This window comes from Plecotus auritus (assembly GCF_963455305.1).
Source record: "Plecotus auritus genome assembly, chromosome: 2".
In the NCBI taxonomy this organism is placed as follows: Eukaryota; Metazoa; Chordata; class Mammalia; order Chiroptera; family Vespertilionidae; genus Plecotus; species Plecotus auritus.
This window is the reverse complement of record NC_137771.1, coordinates 26764589-26783914: the sequence shown is the minus strand read 5'-3', so window position 1 is coordinate 26783914 and position 19326 is coordinate 26764589. Positions and strand designations below refer to the sequence as shown.

Sequence of the window (19326 nt, the reverse complement as noted above, 5' to 3'; positions counted from 1 at the left end):
AGCCCCATGTCTGCAGTCTTGGTGCTGGAGCAACAGGAACGTGGGCAGGGAGGCGCCTTAGATGGAGCCAGGCAGCCCAGGGAAGCAGCTTTGACCTTCAGGCTGCAGCAAAGGCCCCAGTGCCCTGCTGAGCAATGGGTCAGTGCTGTGCCAAGTAGCTGAAGCGGGCAGCCAGGTTGCTGCTCCAGGCTGAGGCCTTCCTCCTGCCTGGCAGTCGGGTCCTTGGGCTCCCCTGCCCTGGACTGAGCCGAGCCCGGTAAATCTCCCAGGATGTCATTATGACGGGGTGGGGGACAGGCCGAGCTTCTGGCCCCAGCTCCGCCACGCTGTCTTGGGTGACTTCTGCAGTCACGTCCTGAGCCTTGGTTTGCCTCTGTATAGGGTCCCAGTGTGGACACAGTGAGGTAACACCCATGGACACCCTGGGCGGCCCCTGGGCGGGGCAGTGGCACCCAATGACTCCACACCTGCTAAGCTTCCCAAACTTAGGAAAATTGGTCTCAACTCGTTAGGCCTCAGGGAAGAGCAGGAAGTGGCAGGGGCATCCTCACAGGAGTCGGTCCTTTCTCGGGAGGCTGGCTGAGCCACATTCTTCACACACACCCTTTCTTGGCTCTTGTAAAAGCCCTAAGTTGCTGCCATCATCCCCACTTCTCTAAAGCCTGCCCGCCCTGTGACTGACCTGCGGTGGCTGCGTACAGTATACACTGACGGGCCCTCTGCTTGGAGGGTCTTTTGGGAGCTCATCTCAGCCACAGGGGGACAGGAATCTGGCCAATGACAGCAGAGGGAGCTCGGCCAAAGGCCGGGAGTCCATGTGGGAGATGGGAGCGAGAAGCCAGAATGCCATCATCCCTCAGGAGGTGCTGCCTCAGGACCACAGGCCTCTCCTGCCTCCTGGCGCACCCACATCTCAAGATTGAAAAACCCAGGGCGCTGCCCTAGCTGGTTTGGCTCAGTGGACAGAGCATTGGCCTGCGGACTGAAGGGTCCCGAGTTAGATTCTGGTCAAGGGCACATGCCTGGGTTTCGGGCTGAGTACCCAGTAGGGGGCGTACAGGAGGCAACGAATCAATGATTCTCTTTCATCACTGATGTTTCTCTCTCTCCCTCTCCCTCCCTCTCTGAAATCAATAAAAATAAAAAAACAAAACCAGGGCAGTGGATTCTGAATGGTGTGGCTACAGAGCTCAGTCCCTGCTCAGAGCCTTCCACAGGTGCGGGATCTTTAAAACGACCTGGTCAACCAGAACATGGAAGGGGAGTGGAGAGAAGCTAGCCCACCTTGGCTCCAAGCAGTGGCTGCACATAGTAGGACCAGACTGTGAACTCAGCATGGAGGTGGGACGATTTTGTCTCATTCAGGGTCAGCACTTGCTGTAGAGGTTCAGGTAATAAATTTTGGGGGACTGTGCTGGTTAACTTTATGTGTCAACTTGGTTACGTCATGTATTCCAATATTTGGTTAAACACCAGCCCAGATGATGCTGTGAAGGTACATTTCGGATGTGATGAACATTTAAACCAGCACAGCTGAAATAAAGCAGTTACCCTCCATAATGTGGGTAGGCCTCACACAATCAATTGAAGGCCTCAGGAGAGAAAGGACTGCGGCTGCCCGTTTTTTCCTGGGACTGACTGAACTTGGTAAAATAAACTGACTGACTTTACCAGAAGAAACATCCACGAGCCATACTGGTGGGCCCAGAAGCCCTAGCAGCAAAGGCCTCGCCCAAGGGAGGAATCCTGCTTCCAGAAGGCCTTTAGACTTAAACTGCAACTTCAGCTCTCCCCTGGTCTCCAGCCTGCTGGTCTGCCCCGCAGATTTCCGACTTGCCAACTCCCACAATCACAGAACAATTCTTAAAATAAATCTCTCTTTACATATGCATATATACAACATCCTCTTGGTTATTTCTCTGGAGAACTCTAATATTGGGACCATTCAACAATGCTGCTGCAGTGAGAAAGCAGCCATAGACACCAGGTAAACAAATGATGTGGCTGTGCTCCAATAAAACTTTATTCATAAAAATAGGCAGCAGGCTGGATTAGGCTCAGGTATGTGCTGACCTCCTGTCTCCTGACAAATAAGCATAGTATCTGGCATGAAAAAGTCACGTCAAGTTATAAATGTCATTTTTTAAATTCTGTAGAACTGAACAAATAAATGAATCATTGAGACTTGTAAGTATGCGTGTTGGCTATGACTAGCCAGCTTCAGTTTAGCAGCAGGGGCAACAGATGGGAACTTTTCCACGGTCTCTGACTTTGTCCTGACAAGGGTCTGACAAGAATATCTGGCTTGAAGATACATCAGCTGGCATCTCAGGAGCTATACCCAAGAAAGGAAGGACAAGCTGTGGGGGAAACACTATGCCCTACTTCCTCACCTGCCTACCTCAGCGTGACAGCTCAGCCACAGGTACAGTCTCCCAGGGATAAGCTGGAGGCAGCAATACAGGAACTCGGGTTTATTTTACCAGAAGAAACGTCCAGGGCCACACTGCTGGGCCCAGGAGAGGCCCTGGCAGCAAAGGCCTAGAAAGCCACACACAGCCGTCCACGGTGGGGAGGGTGGCGCCTGTGCGGGATCCCGGCCCGCGGCCTCACTTGGGAAGAGCCAGAGGAAGGCCAGGCCGCGCCTGCAGAGGAGCTGCTCCAAGCTGACCCCGAGGAGGGCCCCGGCACAGACCCCCGTTTAACAAGGGCTGGGTCCCCGGGGCTGCCGGATCCTGGGTGCGCGGGGCTGTGCAGAGAAGGCGCCTCTCACACGTACTCCCCACAGTCAGAGATGATCACCTTCTCCTTCGGCTTCCCGTCCTTGCTGCCCTGCGCCTTTGCAGGTGGAACAGAAGAGAAGAAAGGGGGAGGGAGGGTGAAGATGAAAGGGGCTCAGGGACACCCATCCCCCCCCCCCCCACTCCCAGGCTGAGCAGAGCAGCCTCCTTCTGGAGCAGCCGGCCCCCCTCCAGGCCACAGGTCGCCGCTCCGCTGTCCCACGGGCTGTGCACCGAGGGCCTGGGCAGCACCCACCTCGATCTGCCGCAAGACGTCCAGGCCTTCCGTGACCTCCCCAAATACCACGTGCTTGCCATCCAGCCAGTCCGTCTTGTCACACGTCAGGAAGAACTGGGAGCCGTTGGTGTTTGGGCCGGAGTTGGCCATGGAGAGCAGGCCTGGGCGGGGGGGAACGAGCAGTCAGTCCCTCCACCCGGCTCCCTCAGCCAGGCCGACGCTGGGACGGACAGACCATGAGATGTCTTTCCTCCCCTCAACTGATGGCAGTGAAACAGTGAGCAGGGTTTCAATCACTTCAGACGGATTTAACCTTCCATTCACTCCACAAACACTTCCTGTCTACTTTGTCACCAGACCGACACGGCCCCAGCTCTGGGGGAGCTCAGCCTAGTGGGAAAGAGTCACGAAAAGAGAGCTGTGCCGACAGCCATGACAGAGTGAGGCCAGGCCCACAGACACCTGTGCAGGCACCGGACGCAGAGGCAGCCACGTAGGGACCGTGTGTGTGACGTATGCTGGTGCGCTATCATGGAAGGCTCTCCGGAGGAGGGGCCATCTGAGTGTGTCTAAGGCCCAGGTTGGTGGGCTGAGGGCGTGTGGCACGAGGCGCTGCAGCTGGTGCGTGGTGGTGAGGAAGCCGCTCTTCCCGCTGGGCCTCTGCACGGTGCCCCTGTGGGTGGACCATGCATGTCCCACTCCACTCGCATTGCAGAGCAGAGCAGGGTGTCGGACACCTAACAGACCAGCCTGCGAAGTTTTAAATATTCAAGTACTTATTGTGTGTATTCTATGTGTCAGCTGCTTTCCAGAAACAGTGGCGAAAAGAAAGCCCGCTCTAGCTCTAGCCAGGCAAACCCTTTCCCCTATTCACTAGCAGGGTCTCCTCCAGCACCGACCCCTGGCCAGGGCCACAGCGACATCCCGTCCCGCACAGGCATCCTGCCAGGCCCAGCCCCTCATCACACCCACTAATCAGGTCCCACCTGGTCCCGTGTGCTTGAGGATGAAGTTCTCATCATCGAACTTCCTCCCGTAGATGGACTTGCCCCCGGTGCCGTTGTGGTTGGTGAAATCGCCGCCCTGGCACATGAACTGGGGGATGATGCGGTGGAAGCTGCTCCCCTTGAAGCCAAAGCCCTTCTCGTGGGTGCACAGGCAACGGAAATTCTCTGGGGTTGAGGCAGGAAAAGGTGCTCAGGTTAAAAAACAAGCAAACAAAACCTCCCTGTAACTAGACTCTGAAAACTCTGTTTTTAAAAATTCCCACTCTGTTTTGTGATACTGACATCTCAAAGGACTACAGGGGATTCTAACCAAAGAGGGAGGAGTACATGCATTCTAGCTCCATTCCACTCTAAACCGTTGGTAAAGTAATTTTTTAAAAGAAAAACCAAACAGGATCTTAGAAGAAAACAGAGGGGCATATCTTTGTGACTTTGGATTTGGCAATTGTTTCTTAAATACGACACCAAAAGCATTGATAAAAGAAAAAAATATATAAATTAGACCTCATCAAAATTAAAAACTTATATGCATCAAAGGACACTCTTAATAGTGAAAAGGACATTCATAGAATGGGAGAAAATATTTGCAAATCATATCTGATAAGGGCTTAATATTCAGTATATATAACGAATTCCTACAACTCAACAAAAGACTGGAATAGACATTTCTCCAAAGAAGATATACAAATAGCCAATAAAGCACATGAAAAGATGCTCTAGTCATCAGGGAAATGTAGATCAAAACCATAATGAGATGGCCTGGCCGGCGTGGTTCAGTGGTTGAACGTTGGCCTATGAACCAGGAGGTCATGGTTCGATTCCCAGTCAGGGCACATGCCCAGGTTGCAGGCTCAATTCCCAGTAGGGGGTGTGCAGGAAGCAGCCCATCCATGATTCTCTTTTATCAATGGTATTTCTATCTCTCTCTCCCTTTCCACTCTTCTCTGAAATCAATAAAAAAATATGTATTTTAAAAACCATAATGAGCCCTAGCCAGTTTGCCTCAGTGGATAGAGTTAGCCTACAGACAGAAGGGTCCTGGGTTCAATTCCGGTCAAGGGCACATACCTCGGCTGCAGGCTCCTCCCTGGCCCAGGCCCTGGTCAGGGTGCGTGCAGGAGGCAACCGATCGATGTGTTTCTCTCACATCGATGTCTGTCTTTCCCTAGTTCTTCCACTCTCTCTAAAATCAATGGAAAAATATCCTCAGGTGAGGATTAAAAACAAAAAACAAAACCATAATGAGACCCCACTTTACATCTACTAGGATGGCTGTGATAAACAAAAGTAACAAATGTTGGCGAGGATGTGGGGGAATGGAATCCTTATACACTGCTGGTGAAATGTAAATGGTGCAGCTGCTACGGAAGACAGCTTGAAGTTCCTCAAAAAGTTAAACATAAAATTCCCTTATGACCCAGCATTGCTACTCTTAGGTGTATACCCAAGAGAAGTGAAAACAAGGATTTAAACATGTATGTCATTATGGATGTTCACAGCAGCATTATTCTCAATAGCCAGAAAGTGAAAGCAGTGTTCAAGTGTCCACCAACAAATGAATGGATAAACAGAATGTGGTCTATCCACACGAGGGAATATTGTTTGGTCATAAAAGTGAATGAAGTACTGATCTGTGCTATGACCCAGATGACATTTGAAAATGTTATGCTCAGTGGAATAAGCCAGACATAAAGGACAACTATTATATGATGCTATTTATATAAAATATCTCGGGTAGGCAAATGCAGAAAGACAGAAAGTAGGTTAGAGGTTTCCAGGAGCTGGGGGAGAAGTGCATGGGGAGTTACTGTCTAGTGAGTATAGAGTTTCTGTTTGGGGTAATAAAAAAATTGAAAATAGATACTGGTGATGGTTGTATACACTGTGAATACAAGTAATGCTACTGAATTATACACTTAAAAATGGATAAAGTGAAGAAAAAAAGGAGACAACAGCAACAAAAAATTTTGAAAACTTAAAAACAAATAGAAGAGTCATAACTGATAGAGTCATAACTGATAAGAAAATTGGATTTTAAGCTGGTCAAGCCAAGAAGCAACTCAGTTTATGTTGCACAAACACCAAAAGCTCAGATAAGAGGGCAAAAGTAGCTGTAAAAACAGTAAGTCTGGTTGAAAGCCTGTTTAAATAGCCAAGACATGGAAACAACCTAAGTGTCTTTTGATAGATGACTAAAGATGTGGCCATAAAAAATGATGAAATATTGCCATTTGTGACAACATGGATAGATCTTGAAAGTATCATGCTAAGTGAAATAAGTTAGGCAGAAGAGGCAAGAACCATAAGATTTTACTCCTATGTGGGGTATAAAAAAGGAGCAAACATAAAAACAAAACAAACAAACTCACAGACACAGATAACAGTACAGGGTTACCAGAGGGTAAGAGGGGTCGGGGGAGGATGAACAGCATAAAGGGGGGCATATAAATGGTGATGGAAGGAGACTTGACTTGGGGTGGTGAGCACACAGATGTATTATAGAATTGTAAACCCGAAACTTATGACATGCATGACATAATCACGGGGTGCTATAAAAAAAGAACATTTAGAAATGTTACAGAGAGAAATGAGAGAAACCAGAGGGGACAAAAGCAAAGAAAATAATTCAAGGAAATACTCCCAAACCAAAGGATAAAACAGACTGTCCTGGCTGATAAGTGTGGGATGCAGAACCATTCTCCCCAAGGATGTCCGTGCCCCAGTCGCTGGAACCGGAGATACGCTAGGGCAGAGGCACTCTGCAGATGGGACTACGGTTATGGACCTTGAGACTGGGAGAGTAGCCTGGTGGGCCTACTAACTCATGAGCCTGTAACCGAAGCTTTCCCCGCTGAAGTCCGAAGAAAGAGAGAAACACCAAAAGCTCAACGTGAGACCGATCCACCACTGCTGGCTCTGAAGGCGGAGGAAGGGGCCGCCAGCCTCTAGAAGCCGGGAACAGCCCCAGCGGACGGCCAGCTGGAAAACGGGCACCTCCGTCCTACAGATGCAGGACACTAAATTCTGCCAACAACCTGATGTCCCTGGGAACAGCTCCTCCCCTAGAGACTTCAGTAAGGAAGGCAGCAACCTGGCTGCCACCATTAGTCTAGCCCAGTGAGACCCACGCCGGGCTTCTGTAAGCCAGTACTTTGGTGTTCTAGTAAGCTGCTAAGTCTGGGCTGAGTTGTTGCAGCAGCAAAAGAAAACTAATACAGTAGGACCCACCAAAAAGTCAGCATGACGAATAAAAGGAAATAAATCCAAAAGCACATTGTTTCTGAATACAGGATAAACTGACCCTCCAAGGCGCTAAACCAGCATTATCTAACAGTTATTCAGCACTTGGCTAGTGTATTTTAATTTAAATGGTCACATGTGTCTAGCGGCCTCCATATTGAACAGCATAGCTGTAGATAGAAAAAAGAAAAAGAGAGGTTTTGTACAAAGGACCAGGCATCAGAATGGCATCAGCCTTCTCGAGAATCCTACACCCTACTTACCAATCAAGTGGGAAGGCACATTTTTTCAGACATCAGCCTCCAAGAAGTTACCTCCCAAGTACTTTTCTGCAGAAGCTACAAAAGCATGTCCTCTACTGAGACGAGGGAGTAACCACAAAAGAAGACAACAGAGGTGGCAACATGAGATGAAACAGGAGATCCCACGACAGCTGCTGAGAGGAGGCCTGGAAAGCAGCCGGTCCAGGCTAGAGCAGCCACAAGGCTCAAGGTGGAGCTGCTACGAGAAAGCGAAACTGACAGAACACCTGATGTGTTTGAACATGATGAGAGACTTATAAAGGCAGGAAAATCTGGGACAGAATCAGGAAGAAATGCATAGAAGACTAAGCAAATGAGAAAGCAAGATAATTATGAATTCCGGGAAAAACAAAACGCTATGTATAAAAGAAGTTACACAGCTTGATGCTTACTTACTTACATAGTTAAAATAACCCAAGACCTAACCAAAATTATGGTAACTATGTAAGGAAGACAAAGAGATAGGAAAGATGAGTTTATTTTGTTTTCATTTTAAATATGTTTTTATTGCTTTTAGAGAGAGAGCAAAGGAGGAGAGAGAGAAAAAACAACACACCTGGATGTGAGAAACATCGATAGGCTGCCTCCCATATGTGCCCTAACTGGGCTTCGAACCCACCCCCTTTTGGCGTATGGGATGATGCTCCAACCAACGGAGCAAGCTGGCCAGGGCTATGTTTACTAATACATATTTTTTTAAAGTATTAAAAAATAGTAAACCAGCACTCGTAAAGCCTCAAAACGCTTGCTCACACTATCTGTTACTAGATTTCCGGATCCACTACTCAGGTCAGAAACAATGTCAAGGGCACCAGAACTGAGGCCCCGGAGAACCTTGGGAAGGCTCACTGCCCAGCCAGCAGCTTCCTACAGTCCCGACTGGAGCCTGCTCACCTGCTGTCATGGGAACGACGTCTGAGCGCAGGAGTATCTGGATGCGGCCGGCTGGCTTGTTCCCAATCTTGATGTCCATGTACACCTGAGGGTTTGACCGAGCCTTTTTGGCAGTGGGCTCTCCCTGGGTGAAGAAGAAATCACTAGGTTAGAGAGAACTCCCTGAGCAGGGCAGCGAGTAGTCTTCTGCATACACACCCAGAACCCAAATGCAGGGAGCAGGCTGGAGTGAGGTGCCGACAGGGGAGGCCTGGGCTACGCGGGGGCTGCAGGAGGCAGAGGCCATGGCCAGCACGGAGTTGGACATCAGTATAGGAGACCTCAGCATTGTCTAACTCCAGCCCACAGGCACGTTATCTCATCACACTGGGCCTCAGTCACAGAGGCTCACTTCACCCTCCCTGCAGTCACGGAATAACACTGTTCTGGCCCAACACGACTCTCAACACCTTCAAACACCAGCTCAAGCCCACTCACCTTACTCCAGTTCAATGGACCCTTTTATGTAGCACCATCCCTTCCTTCTATGCTTAGTTATGTGCATCCAAAGGCTGGCTACCATGGAAGTAAGGAGGGCAGCCCTCTGGCTTGGGCCTAAGTGCTCAGAGACAATGGAAGAGGTGGAGGGGGCCTTGCCTTATCCCCAAGTAGACAAAGCTAAGCAGAGGACAAGGAGACATTTAATATAGCCATCATATTTGTTCCAAAGAGAAAAGTCAAAGATTCATAACGTGTCCGTGGTTCAGTTTAACAAATGTACTGAAGATACTATTTCTATCATTTGCTGCTAACAACAGCAGTGGTGGCAAATACTCACATAGCACTTGCCATGCACAGAATACTATTCTAAACGTCTTACGTATATTAGCTCATTTTATCCTCAGAACCACCCTAGGTCAGGACCACTACTATCCCCATTTTATAGATGGGAAACCGAGGCACACTGAAGTTCAGCCACTTGCCCAAGATCACAGAGGTGGTAAGCAGTAAAGCTGGAATTCAAACCTAAACACGCACACAACACACCCAGTCCTTGCTCTTAATCACATCACCCCACCTGATATTTTTATTACCAAGATGCATAATACAAGGCCCCTATCCTCACAGTTTGCTGTTTAGAAAGAGAAAGGCAACAAGCACTTGAGTAGCCTGTACAAAAGCAGAGACAGAGGGAAATACGAAGCCCGGTTTTACCAAGTGGGGGCTGCAATGTGGAGAGGGGAGGGGGCAGGGTCAAGAACTGAGAGTCCCTCTTGATCTTATCTTACAGGACAGGTGATGGGGAGTCAGAAAAGTTATCAGTAGGCGAGTCACATGATTGGCCTTGTGCTTTAAAAAGATCAGTCTAGCCGTCTTTAGGAAAGACTGGGGGAGAGCAAGATTCTAGCCAGAAGACTAGCTAGGGAGCTACTGTAATTATCCAAAGGAGATGAGACTAAATCAGGACGATGGAACAATCAGGGAGGGGGATTCAAGGAAGACTTAAGAGAAAAACTAGCAGAATGTGATGATATGTTGTCTCTTTTTTAAAGAGGCGTATAGAAGATCTAGGGCCGTGGTCAGCAAACTGCGGCTCGCGAGCCACATGCGGCACTTTGGCCCCTTGAGTGTGGCTCTTCCACAAAATACCACGGCCTGGGTAAGTCTATTTTGAAGAAGTGGCATTAGAAGAAGTTTAAGTTTAAAAAATTTGGCTCTCAAAAGAAATTTCAATCGTTGTACTGTTGATATTTGGCTCTGTTGACTAATGAGTTTGCCAACCACTGATCTAGGGTTATTGCACTGGCTGCGAGGGCCATTCATATGATCTGCTTTGTATCCAAATTTCTGGCTTGGGTCAACGTGTGGATGGATGGTGGCACGGTAACAAGCTTGAGAATACAGGAAGAACAGGATAGAGAAGGGAGAGCACCCGTTTCCGGCAATTTGAAGCTTTGCAGCACAATGTCTAAAGCTCAACACTAGAAATGGAGTCAGAAGCACAGGAGAGGCTGCGAAAATCAGACTGGCTGCCACTATTTTGATCAAAAGAAGAGAGCAATGCCATGAGCCAAGAAAGAAGCAACATTCACGAGGGAGGGAAAGGCCTGAGAAGCAATGCTCAGAGAGAGGTATGCTGAGAACCAGGAGCAAGTGCCTAGGCGGGTCTCTGAGGGAGCGAGAGCCTCAGACCTGTGTAGAGGCTGCAGGGATGGTACCACTACCCTGTCCTCACTCTCCTGTGTCGGGACAGGACCAGGAATACCGTGGACCTGTTGAAGGAGGAGGGAGGACCAGGAGGAGCACTCACTACTCTTCCTCATGGCGAGGGGGGAGGTGCTCCTCCTCATCAGCTGCCAATCACAAACCAGTACCTAAACTGAGCTAAGAAGCTGACAAGTTCATTGCCCAGAGCACAAGGATGAGAGGCTTAAAGCCTCTCTCGTTAGTTCCCTCAATAGCGCCTTCACCAAAGTACTAGAGGTCCCTTTTCATCCTCTCTACTTGTGTATATATATTTTCAAGTTTCCATAAAACTTTAAGAGAAGTCTCCTGTGGAAGCACCAGCCTCTCCTCCAGAAGTACGCCTTCCTCTCACCTCCTGAGCTTCTGCTTTGGGGGGCTCTGACCCCTCTTCCTCTTTATTCTCTTCCAGAGTCTTCCCAGAGAACTTCTTCAACCAATCATCATCTGACCAAACTAAAGGGAAAGAATCAAACAAATGTCAAGAGAGTCAAGCTTGTCCCAGCCGGTTTGGCTCAGTGGCTAGAAGGTCAGCTCACAGACCGAACGGTCCCAGGTTTGATTCCGATCAAGGGCTTGATTCCCGGCCCTGATTGGGGCACATGCAGGAGGTAACCAACCAACGTGCCTCTCTCACACTGATGTTCCTCTGTCTCTCCCCCTCCCTTCCACTCTAAAATCAATGGAAAATATCTTCGGGAGAAGTTAACAATAACAACAACAACAAAAGAGATCCCAGCTATGAGCTCACTGCTAAGTAGCTGCTTTTGTCAGCAAAGTGGAACATACTCTGTGGCCCTCTCAGCCACAGATTCCGCCTGGGGGACTCCCAAGGTAAGGCCAGTTCTCACTGGGATTGTCAGCCCTGAGGTCCAGCGCTCAGCAGGGCTAAAGGGACAAAGCCACGTCAAAGGGAAAAGTGTAGTCTTGCTAGTTCTGCCCTTGGTGGTACTCCCCAGGAACGAGAAAACTGGGAAAGATAAGGGAGCAGGCAGGGTTTCTCCATAATGGAAACAATTACCCTGAGAAGCTCAAACTCATTTTATTCCCCACAAAGGTGGCGCGTGCCCTTTGTCTACTCCTGTTAACCAGGAGTGGCACTCAACACCCACTTCCAGGTAATAGGGATAAAAATGCAACTAAGGCCACACTGGAGGACATGATGGGGAACCTGTGGTGGCCCCACTCACCTGGTCTGGAAGAGCCTTCCTTAATCCTCATTGGTTTGGCCAAATTGACACGAATTGTCCGTCCAAAGAGCTCAGATTCATTCTGAAAAGATGGAAAATTCAGCTGCTTAAACTCTGCTAGGGTAAAAGAGAATCAGACAGGCTTTCCATGTACTTCAGATACTAGAGGCATGCTCCAATTTGTTCTCCCTGAATCCCTGAGCTCCTAACAGCAAGCTCCGCACCCACCGCAAAGCAGCCCTTGGGGTGCAGGGAGATGTCTCCCTGGAGCCGTCACACACCTCCTTCCTTTCAACGCCAGCAAAGAACTGTGCTACCAATAGTAACTCCGGGTTCAGAGTTTTGAGGGTAAATGTGGTTTCCAAGTACCTGAGTTCACCTTCAAAAGTCAAGTTCAGCTTTGAAATGGTGAGAAATGATCTCTCTCTGATAATTGAGGAATATGTTCGGCGAACGGGTAACAGAGACCAAGAATAGAGGAGAATCTTACTATCCAAAGATAATTGGTACCAGGAAAGGACACTTAATATGAATCCATTTAAAGCAGTGAAGAAAAATTTTATCATAAAAAGTAAAGAAAAAAAGGTCTGACTCGGACTTTACTGTGATGAAACTAAAAATGAAAATAAATTTCTTATACTTCAAATTCAGGTTTAACTATGCACGGATTTGCAGAACACATATGCAGCGGGTGCTGATTAATTTGCAGTATATTTTCCAACAAAATTCTAAACCACAGGATAATAGGACACCTTTGCACTGCATATTTGACATTAAAACAGTGGTTCTCAACCTTTCTAATGCCGCGACCCTTTAATACAGTTCCTGCTGTGGTGACCCCCAACCGTAAAATTATTTTCGTTGCTACTTCATAAATGTAATTTTGCTACTGTTATGAATCGTAATGTAAATATCTGTTTTCTGATGGTTGAGACCCACAGGTTGAGAACCGCTGCTGTAGAGCCTAAGACCATCGGAAAACACAGATATTTACATTACGATTCATTAACAGTAGCAAAATTACAGTTATGAAGTAGCAACGAAAATAATTTTACGGTTGGGGGTCACCACAACGTGAGGAACTGTATTAAAGGGTCGCGGCATTAGAAAGGTTGAGAACCACTGCATTAAAAGCACAGGGATCTCAAAGAGGGCACAAAAACTCCAGAACTTCATCATTTTCCCCAAGGACCTCTCCAGGACATTCAAATCACTTGCATCAGTAGCACACCCTGTCATTATCCTTACTGAATTTCTCTGATCATGTTAACTGGTCTAACGCTTCATGGAATCCTGCCTCTTTTGCAAAATATGCAACTTCACTGTGCAATCAGATTGCATAGTGTTTGCAATTTATTACCCTGGACATGGGGTAGTCAGTGAGGGATTGGCCAATAAGGATGATTAGTATTTATATTATTGTTAATGGGGACAGATATTTGAGTGAGGATTAATCTTATAAGTGATTAATTCACAGTGAATATTTTCATGTGATGACAGTTTTTACTTCCCCATGCAACCTTGTCACTTTGGAGGTTCAGCAAACCAATATATGAACAAGGAGCCCTCTGTGCCACCAAAACCAACTTCAGTAAGAACGGAGATTCCCGGCTATACCATGTTGTCGATGGCTGCTGCAGCATCCTGCCAACAAAAGACAAAGTACGAGTTTAGCTTCTTGTGGTGTCTAAACATAAACTCAGTAGCAAAAATAACCCCCACAAAAAATCACAACAGGAAAAAGTCACCCCTATAGTTCCTGCCTAGGTTGCATGTGTGTCTGTCAAAGAGCGCTTCCTGGCTGGCTTCAGAGCTGGTGGTGCGGCCATTTGCCATCTAGTGGAAGGCATAAGAAATAACCACCATTGCTGCCAGGCGAGGAGGCTCAATGAGCGGGGCTAGCCCGCAGGAGCTCTGCAGAGCAAGAGGGGGCACCTGGCTCGTCTGCAGTGTTAACCGCAGTCTACAATTTGATTAAGTGAGGGAAGTTTCTTCAGACAGCTCTGCCTGTCCTCTGGAAGCATCAGCATGAGGCCCAGAAACCTAACCAAATGGACCACAGCTTCCTTTGTAATCAGTAATAACACTAACACGTGCCCAAGATGAAACATAGGTTAACGGAATTTTCTCACCTCTGCCAACTCAAATTCAACGAAAGCAAATCCTCGGTGCTTTTCTGAAAAAAAGGGAAAACAAAAACAAGTAATTACCCTTAAGGGCAAGAGGAAGATGATCACAAGGAAAGTGAAGCCAGTTACAAGCCATATCCACACATTAGAAATTCTACCCAACCCCTATTTCAGAAGAAGAAATCTCATTCTTTAATTTTTCCTAGTTTAAACATTTCAAGCTATATTACAAGTTATTTTTTAGTGAACATAACTCAATAATGAACTATACTTTTAATCTTTACAATAAGTATTCCAATATTTCTACCAAAGACAAATTAAAACCTTAACCTTTGCATGCAAGGCAACTAGAAAAATGAAGCCATTTAAACTATTCATTCCAAATACACATTTTTAAAAAAATAAATGTTATTGATTTTTACAGAGAGGAAGAAAGAGGGACAGAGAGTCAGAAACATCGATGAGAGAGAAACATAGATCAGCTGCCTCCTGCATATCTCCTACTGGGGATATGCCTGCAACCAAGGTACATGCCCTTGACCAGAATCGAACCTGGGACCTTCCAGTCCACAGGCCGGCGCTCTATCCACTGAGCCAAACCAGTTAGGGCCAAGTATACATTTTGAGCATCAACTATACATAAAGCATGAACCTGGATAAGGATACTCATTCTTTATCCTCAGGAAAATGCTGATCTATCTAGAAAGGCCAAGCATAGCAGGGTTAATTTAATTGACCAACTAACTTTAGAGAATGAATAAAGCCTTATTGTTTTTTACAGATAAAGATCCCATGCTCAGAAGATTTAAAGACCCTGCTTAACAACCATGCAGGGGCGATGATAGAGCTGGGCCTAAAACGCCAATCTTAGAAATGACAACAAAGGTAAAATAGAAAACTGAACTGTAACTGCGATACCTACTAAAGGAAAACTTACCCAGGTGCACAGAGGCCAAGCCCCCATTGTTAGGGCAGGCTTTCCTGCTGCCCTGTTTATAGCACAGCTGCCAAGATGGGACAGCTGTGGTGGGGTCCCCAGTAGATAGTTTGAAACAACATTCAGGTCCACTTTGAGCCCACATAGCTCAAAATCTATCTTCCTACTGGGCTACTGAAAATAGTTTTTTCTCAAATCCAATAGATGGGACTCTGCAGAGTTAAGTTACAGTTCACAACCACAAGCCTCAGAACATTCCTTCTGCATCAAGATCACTGTCATGCTACCCTACTGAGGCACCCTCCAGAACTTTCCTACATACCAACCATATCATATACTGTGATAGGACTTACAAAAATGTTTAAGTTATTTTCTCAGTAGGATTCTGACCGTAAGAGACACTAAAATGACTCACCTGTTTCATAATCCAGAGGAATCTGAATATCTGTGATATCTCCAAAAGGAATAAAAGCAGCATGAAGAACTTTGTCATCTACCTCCTCTGCAAGTCCACCTGCAAAGAAGCCAAGGGCCTTCTGAGCCACTGAACTTTATTCTCTTGAGAAGTCCCTGCAGCCCAGTTAGCATCCAATAGCTAAGGGGAGAGGTCCTTCCATCCAGTCCTTTGGGTACGTAAGTACTCCCCTCAACTGCTCCTTCACCCACACTTATAAGTTACACTGCTCTCTCCACCCTTCTTGCAGACCCTCATCGAGTCCCAGAATTATTGCAATAGCTTCTTAATTGATTTTCCTCCCCTCCACAGAGTCAACTGGATGGATCCTGGGAATGTGCAGATTTTAACCCATCACTTCCCTGCTTAAACTCCTTCAAAGGCTTCCTACTGTCCTCAGGATAAAGTATAAACTCTTTTGGAGGCTTTTCATAACTGGAGCCCTCCCCACCTCTTCAGCTGTTCCCCCTCTGCTTCCCCAATTCTCTGGGTTCCCTAAAATGACCCACTTGCTCATAAGTGTAAGGCTATTTCACACTTCTGGGCTTTTGCTCTTGCTGCTCCCTTTCAGTAAATACACTTGCCCCTATTTTGACTACCTGGCTAAAACTGGATCATCAGCTCCAGCATCACAGCATCTTGAAAGTTTGCTCTCACTTCTCCAGACGGAGGGATCATTTCTCCCCGCACCCAGACCCATGTCATCGATGTCTGTCCCCACCAAACTGTGCTACTGAAGTGATTCTCACTTCTACCTGGCTAGTCTGAGGATCCTTCCTTTGGGGCCTGGGTTGAGCCCCAGTTGCAAGCGAAAGTTGGTAAAATAAATGGGCGCAAGGATCTGGAAGCCCATAATATTCCTCTACCAATCCTCCGGATCCAGGAGGTAAAGGGGTACCTGTTAGAGGTTAGCGGGCTTGGAAGGGAACCAGAAAGATCTTTACGTCTCGGGCTAACACCTGAAGCAAAGCAGTACCGCCATAGATCCCTTCTAGACAGCTACTCGCCGTCCTCCACGTCTGGTCCCACGCCCAGACCCTGCCTGGTGCCCGCGCCTGCTCACCCACGTACAGCACACGCTTGGTAGTGGCCATCTTGCTCCCGCGCTCTCCCTCCGGAAGCCGGCGCCCGGCCCGCCCCTTCCCAGGCCCCGCCCCTCCGCTCGGCCCCGCCCCGCGTCTCGGCGCTCGCAGGCCCCGCCCACCCCGGGGCGCCAGTGCTGCCTCCGGCTCCTAGGGAAGGTCTGGCGCATGGCAGGTGCACCCGGGTGGGAGAAGCTGCGTGGTCCGGGCCGCCGGGTGCTCAGTGCTGCTGGAAACAATCCTGGGCCCAATCCGTCCGGGTCCTCAAATAATAAACTGAGAAGGCTAACCCATATTTTGTAAAACTACTGTTTGAAAATCTCTATTGTTTTAGCCTCTTATTCTAAAAGAAATTACTTTCTAGCCCGCTTTAGCCTGCTTGAATAATGAGGACGATAAACTTAGCTGTCTGACGTTGTAGGCCAGAGACTAGATGGGCCCATACTCCCAATGCCATGCCAGGTGCATTTTTAATTGGATAGAACTGTGTTGTTTTCAAGGCCAGAGCTAGATACCCACTAAGCGCACGTAGAGCTGGCTCTTTAATAAAAAGGGAAGTTCTGCTTGTAGCTTGGCTTAGAATTTGAATTCATTTTCTCTGAGCCCACCGCGGTGAATAAAGTGTGACTCCAAACTCTGGGAGCATTGCTTGATTTATTCCGGTTTCCTGTAACAAAACTACTACAAATAAACGACGCTCCGCGGGCCAACCCTGGACAACCTGCAAGCTAGGGCTGGTTTTTACATTTTCAAACACTTGAGAAAAACATTAAAACAAGAATGGCTCATGACACATGAAAATGTATGAAATTCAATTTTCAGTGTCCCCAAGTAAGGTTTATAGGAACACAGTTGTGCTCATTCCTAAAAGTATGTCTGTGGTTTACATCACGGACGTCGTTTCGTGGTTACGTCACCATCTCCCATTTACAGTATTATTTTTTTTAAAGCTTCGTCATTTCGACATATAGACATATGTGCTTTATGTTTTTTATTATTTACTTACCACAAGTAAAGGTCAGGAATTGTTATCTTTCTTTTAAATTTTTTGTACTGTTTCACTTCATTACTGCTGTGTATGTGCTCCATTTGAGTGTCGTAGGTGCTTATGTAGGTGGGTTCCAACTTATGGAGAAAATCGCGTTACGTGGCACCGTAGGAACGGATCTCCGATGTCACCCAAGTACCTACTGTACATAAGTCACAGATAGACATATATGGAAGAAAATTATGGGGCCACCTGTTTTAGATAGAGCAGTGGGTTATGACTTCCCTAAAGTCACATTTATTTTTATTTTTTTTAAATATATTTTATTGATTTTTCACAGAGAGGAAGGGAGAGGGATAGAGAGTCAGAAACATCGAGGAGAGAGAAACATCGATCAGCTGCCTCCTGCACATCCCCTACTGGGGATGTGCCCACAACCAAGGTACATGCCCTTGACCAGAATCGAACCTGGGACCCTTCAGTCCGCAGGCCGACGCTCTATCCACTGAGCCAAACCGGTCAGGGCCCTAAAGTCACATTTAAGCTGAAACCTGGAGGAAGGGGAGCCTGAGAGAGGAGGAAGCAGGGGAAAGGATTTCAGGGAGAGGAGACAGCTTCTGCACACTCAGGAACGAAAGGCCAGAACATGGGGCACATGACATCTGGCAGGAAAGGTGGGCAGGAGCCACACCATGCAGGGCCCTGTAAGCCATGTGGAGGATTTGGGAGCCTTAGGAAGCTACCAAAGGTTGTAACTGGGGGAGTTCGTGGTCACATTTATGTTCTAAAACATGCTCTCTGGAGTGAGTCAATGGGGGGAGAGGGAGAGACATATGTAATACTTTCAACAATAAAGAATTATTTTAAAATAAATAAATAAATAATAAAATGTGCTCTCTCTGACCACTGCCCAGAATGGATAGGGCTGAGCTGTGGAGATCAGGAGGTTGATGCAGTAGACTAAGGAAGAGTTGATGGTGGCTGCCTCCCTCCAGTCCTAACCTGACCGAAGTGAGGACAGTTCAACCCTTCAATACCTGAATGCTACCATTCAGAATGCCAGGGGCGAGGAAGGAGCGGCAACAGTCTCTGAGCAAATTCAGTCCTCTGAGAGAGGAGTGGTGGGAATATAAAGCAACCATATAAATTCTCATATGTATATATTCAGGTATATAATAAAATGCAATATGATTAGAAGGAGGAGGTGAAATGAACACCTGCTCTGTGTCAGGCCTAGTGCTAGACAACTATTCACAGACATGTAGTCCTCACAAACTTTTTCAGGTTCAAATTATCATCCCATTTGACCCACCACACCCAATGAGCTCAAGTAATTTGCTCACATTAGCAAATAATGACTGAGTATTGAGTTTATTTATTGAATATACAAAACTGCAATAACTGACTTCAGTGGCACAGCTCTTTTCTAAAGACTACATTATCCCTTTCAGAGGGATTCCCCAAAGTGACTGGTCCAAAGGGGATGCATATCAGAACAGTTATCATTATTATAACCATCCTACCTCTCTCATAAAATGTTCTAGAAACACTCGATGTTTCTAGATGTCAATGTCTAGAGATGATTCTTTGAGGTCAGTGATGATCTCAAGCCTAAAAGCAGGTTCCTGAGGCTACAGAAAAGATTTTTTTAAAAATCCATTAAGTTTTGGAAATTCCATCTTTAGAGACCGTTAGGTAGGTGATACAAGTGGGGGAGTGGGACACATGGGCTTCTGAAGGGAGCAGTTAGACATCATGATCACACTTAGTACAATTTGTATCTATTTTTAAAAACCCCCTTCTCTCCTGCTAGAGAAAGCATTTTGAGAGCAGAGACCTTGTCAATTTGTTTACCACTGTAG

At 47.1% G+C, this 19326-nt stretch overlaps 1 protein-coding gene across 7 annotated transcripts; it reads right to left on the bottom strand.

Annotated features, from left to right (window-relative positions):
• Nucleotides 1-2005: 2005 nt before the first annotated feature.
• Nucleotides 2006-16540, bottom strand: PPIE (peptidylprolyl isomerase E). 7 transcript variants are annotated; one of them, XM_080654434.1, is made up of 10 exons: nucleotides 16458-16540; nucleotides 15356-15454; nucleotides 14007-14050; nucleotides 13492-13518; nucleotides 11875-11956; nucleotides 11040-11140; nucleotides 8462-8585; nucleotides 4005-4190; nucleotides 3037-3179; nucleotides 2006-2838 (listed from the first exon to the last, which is right to left on the bottom strand). In XM_080654434.1, the coding sequence occupies exons 1-10, from the start codon at nucleotides 16486-16488 to the stop codon at nucleotides 2770-2772; spliced, it is 906 nt and encodes a 301-aa protein (XP_080510560.1). In that variant the 5' UTR covers nucleotides 16489-16540; the 3' UTR covers nucleotides 2006-2769. The 7 variants fall into 7 exon arrangements, with proteins under 7 accessions (XP_080510560.1, XP_080510561.1, XP_080510562.1 ...); XM_080654435.1 differs by having other exon boundaries at nucleotides 2006-2832; nucleotides 16458-16522; XM_080654436.1 differs by having other exon boundaries at nucleotides 13395-13518; nucleotides 16466-16520.
• Nucleotides 16541-19326: the final 2786 nt, after the last annotated feature.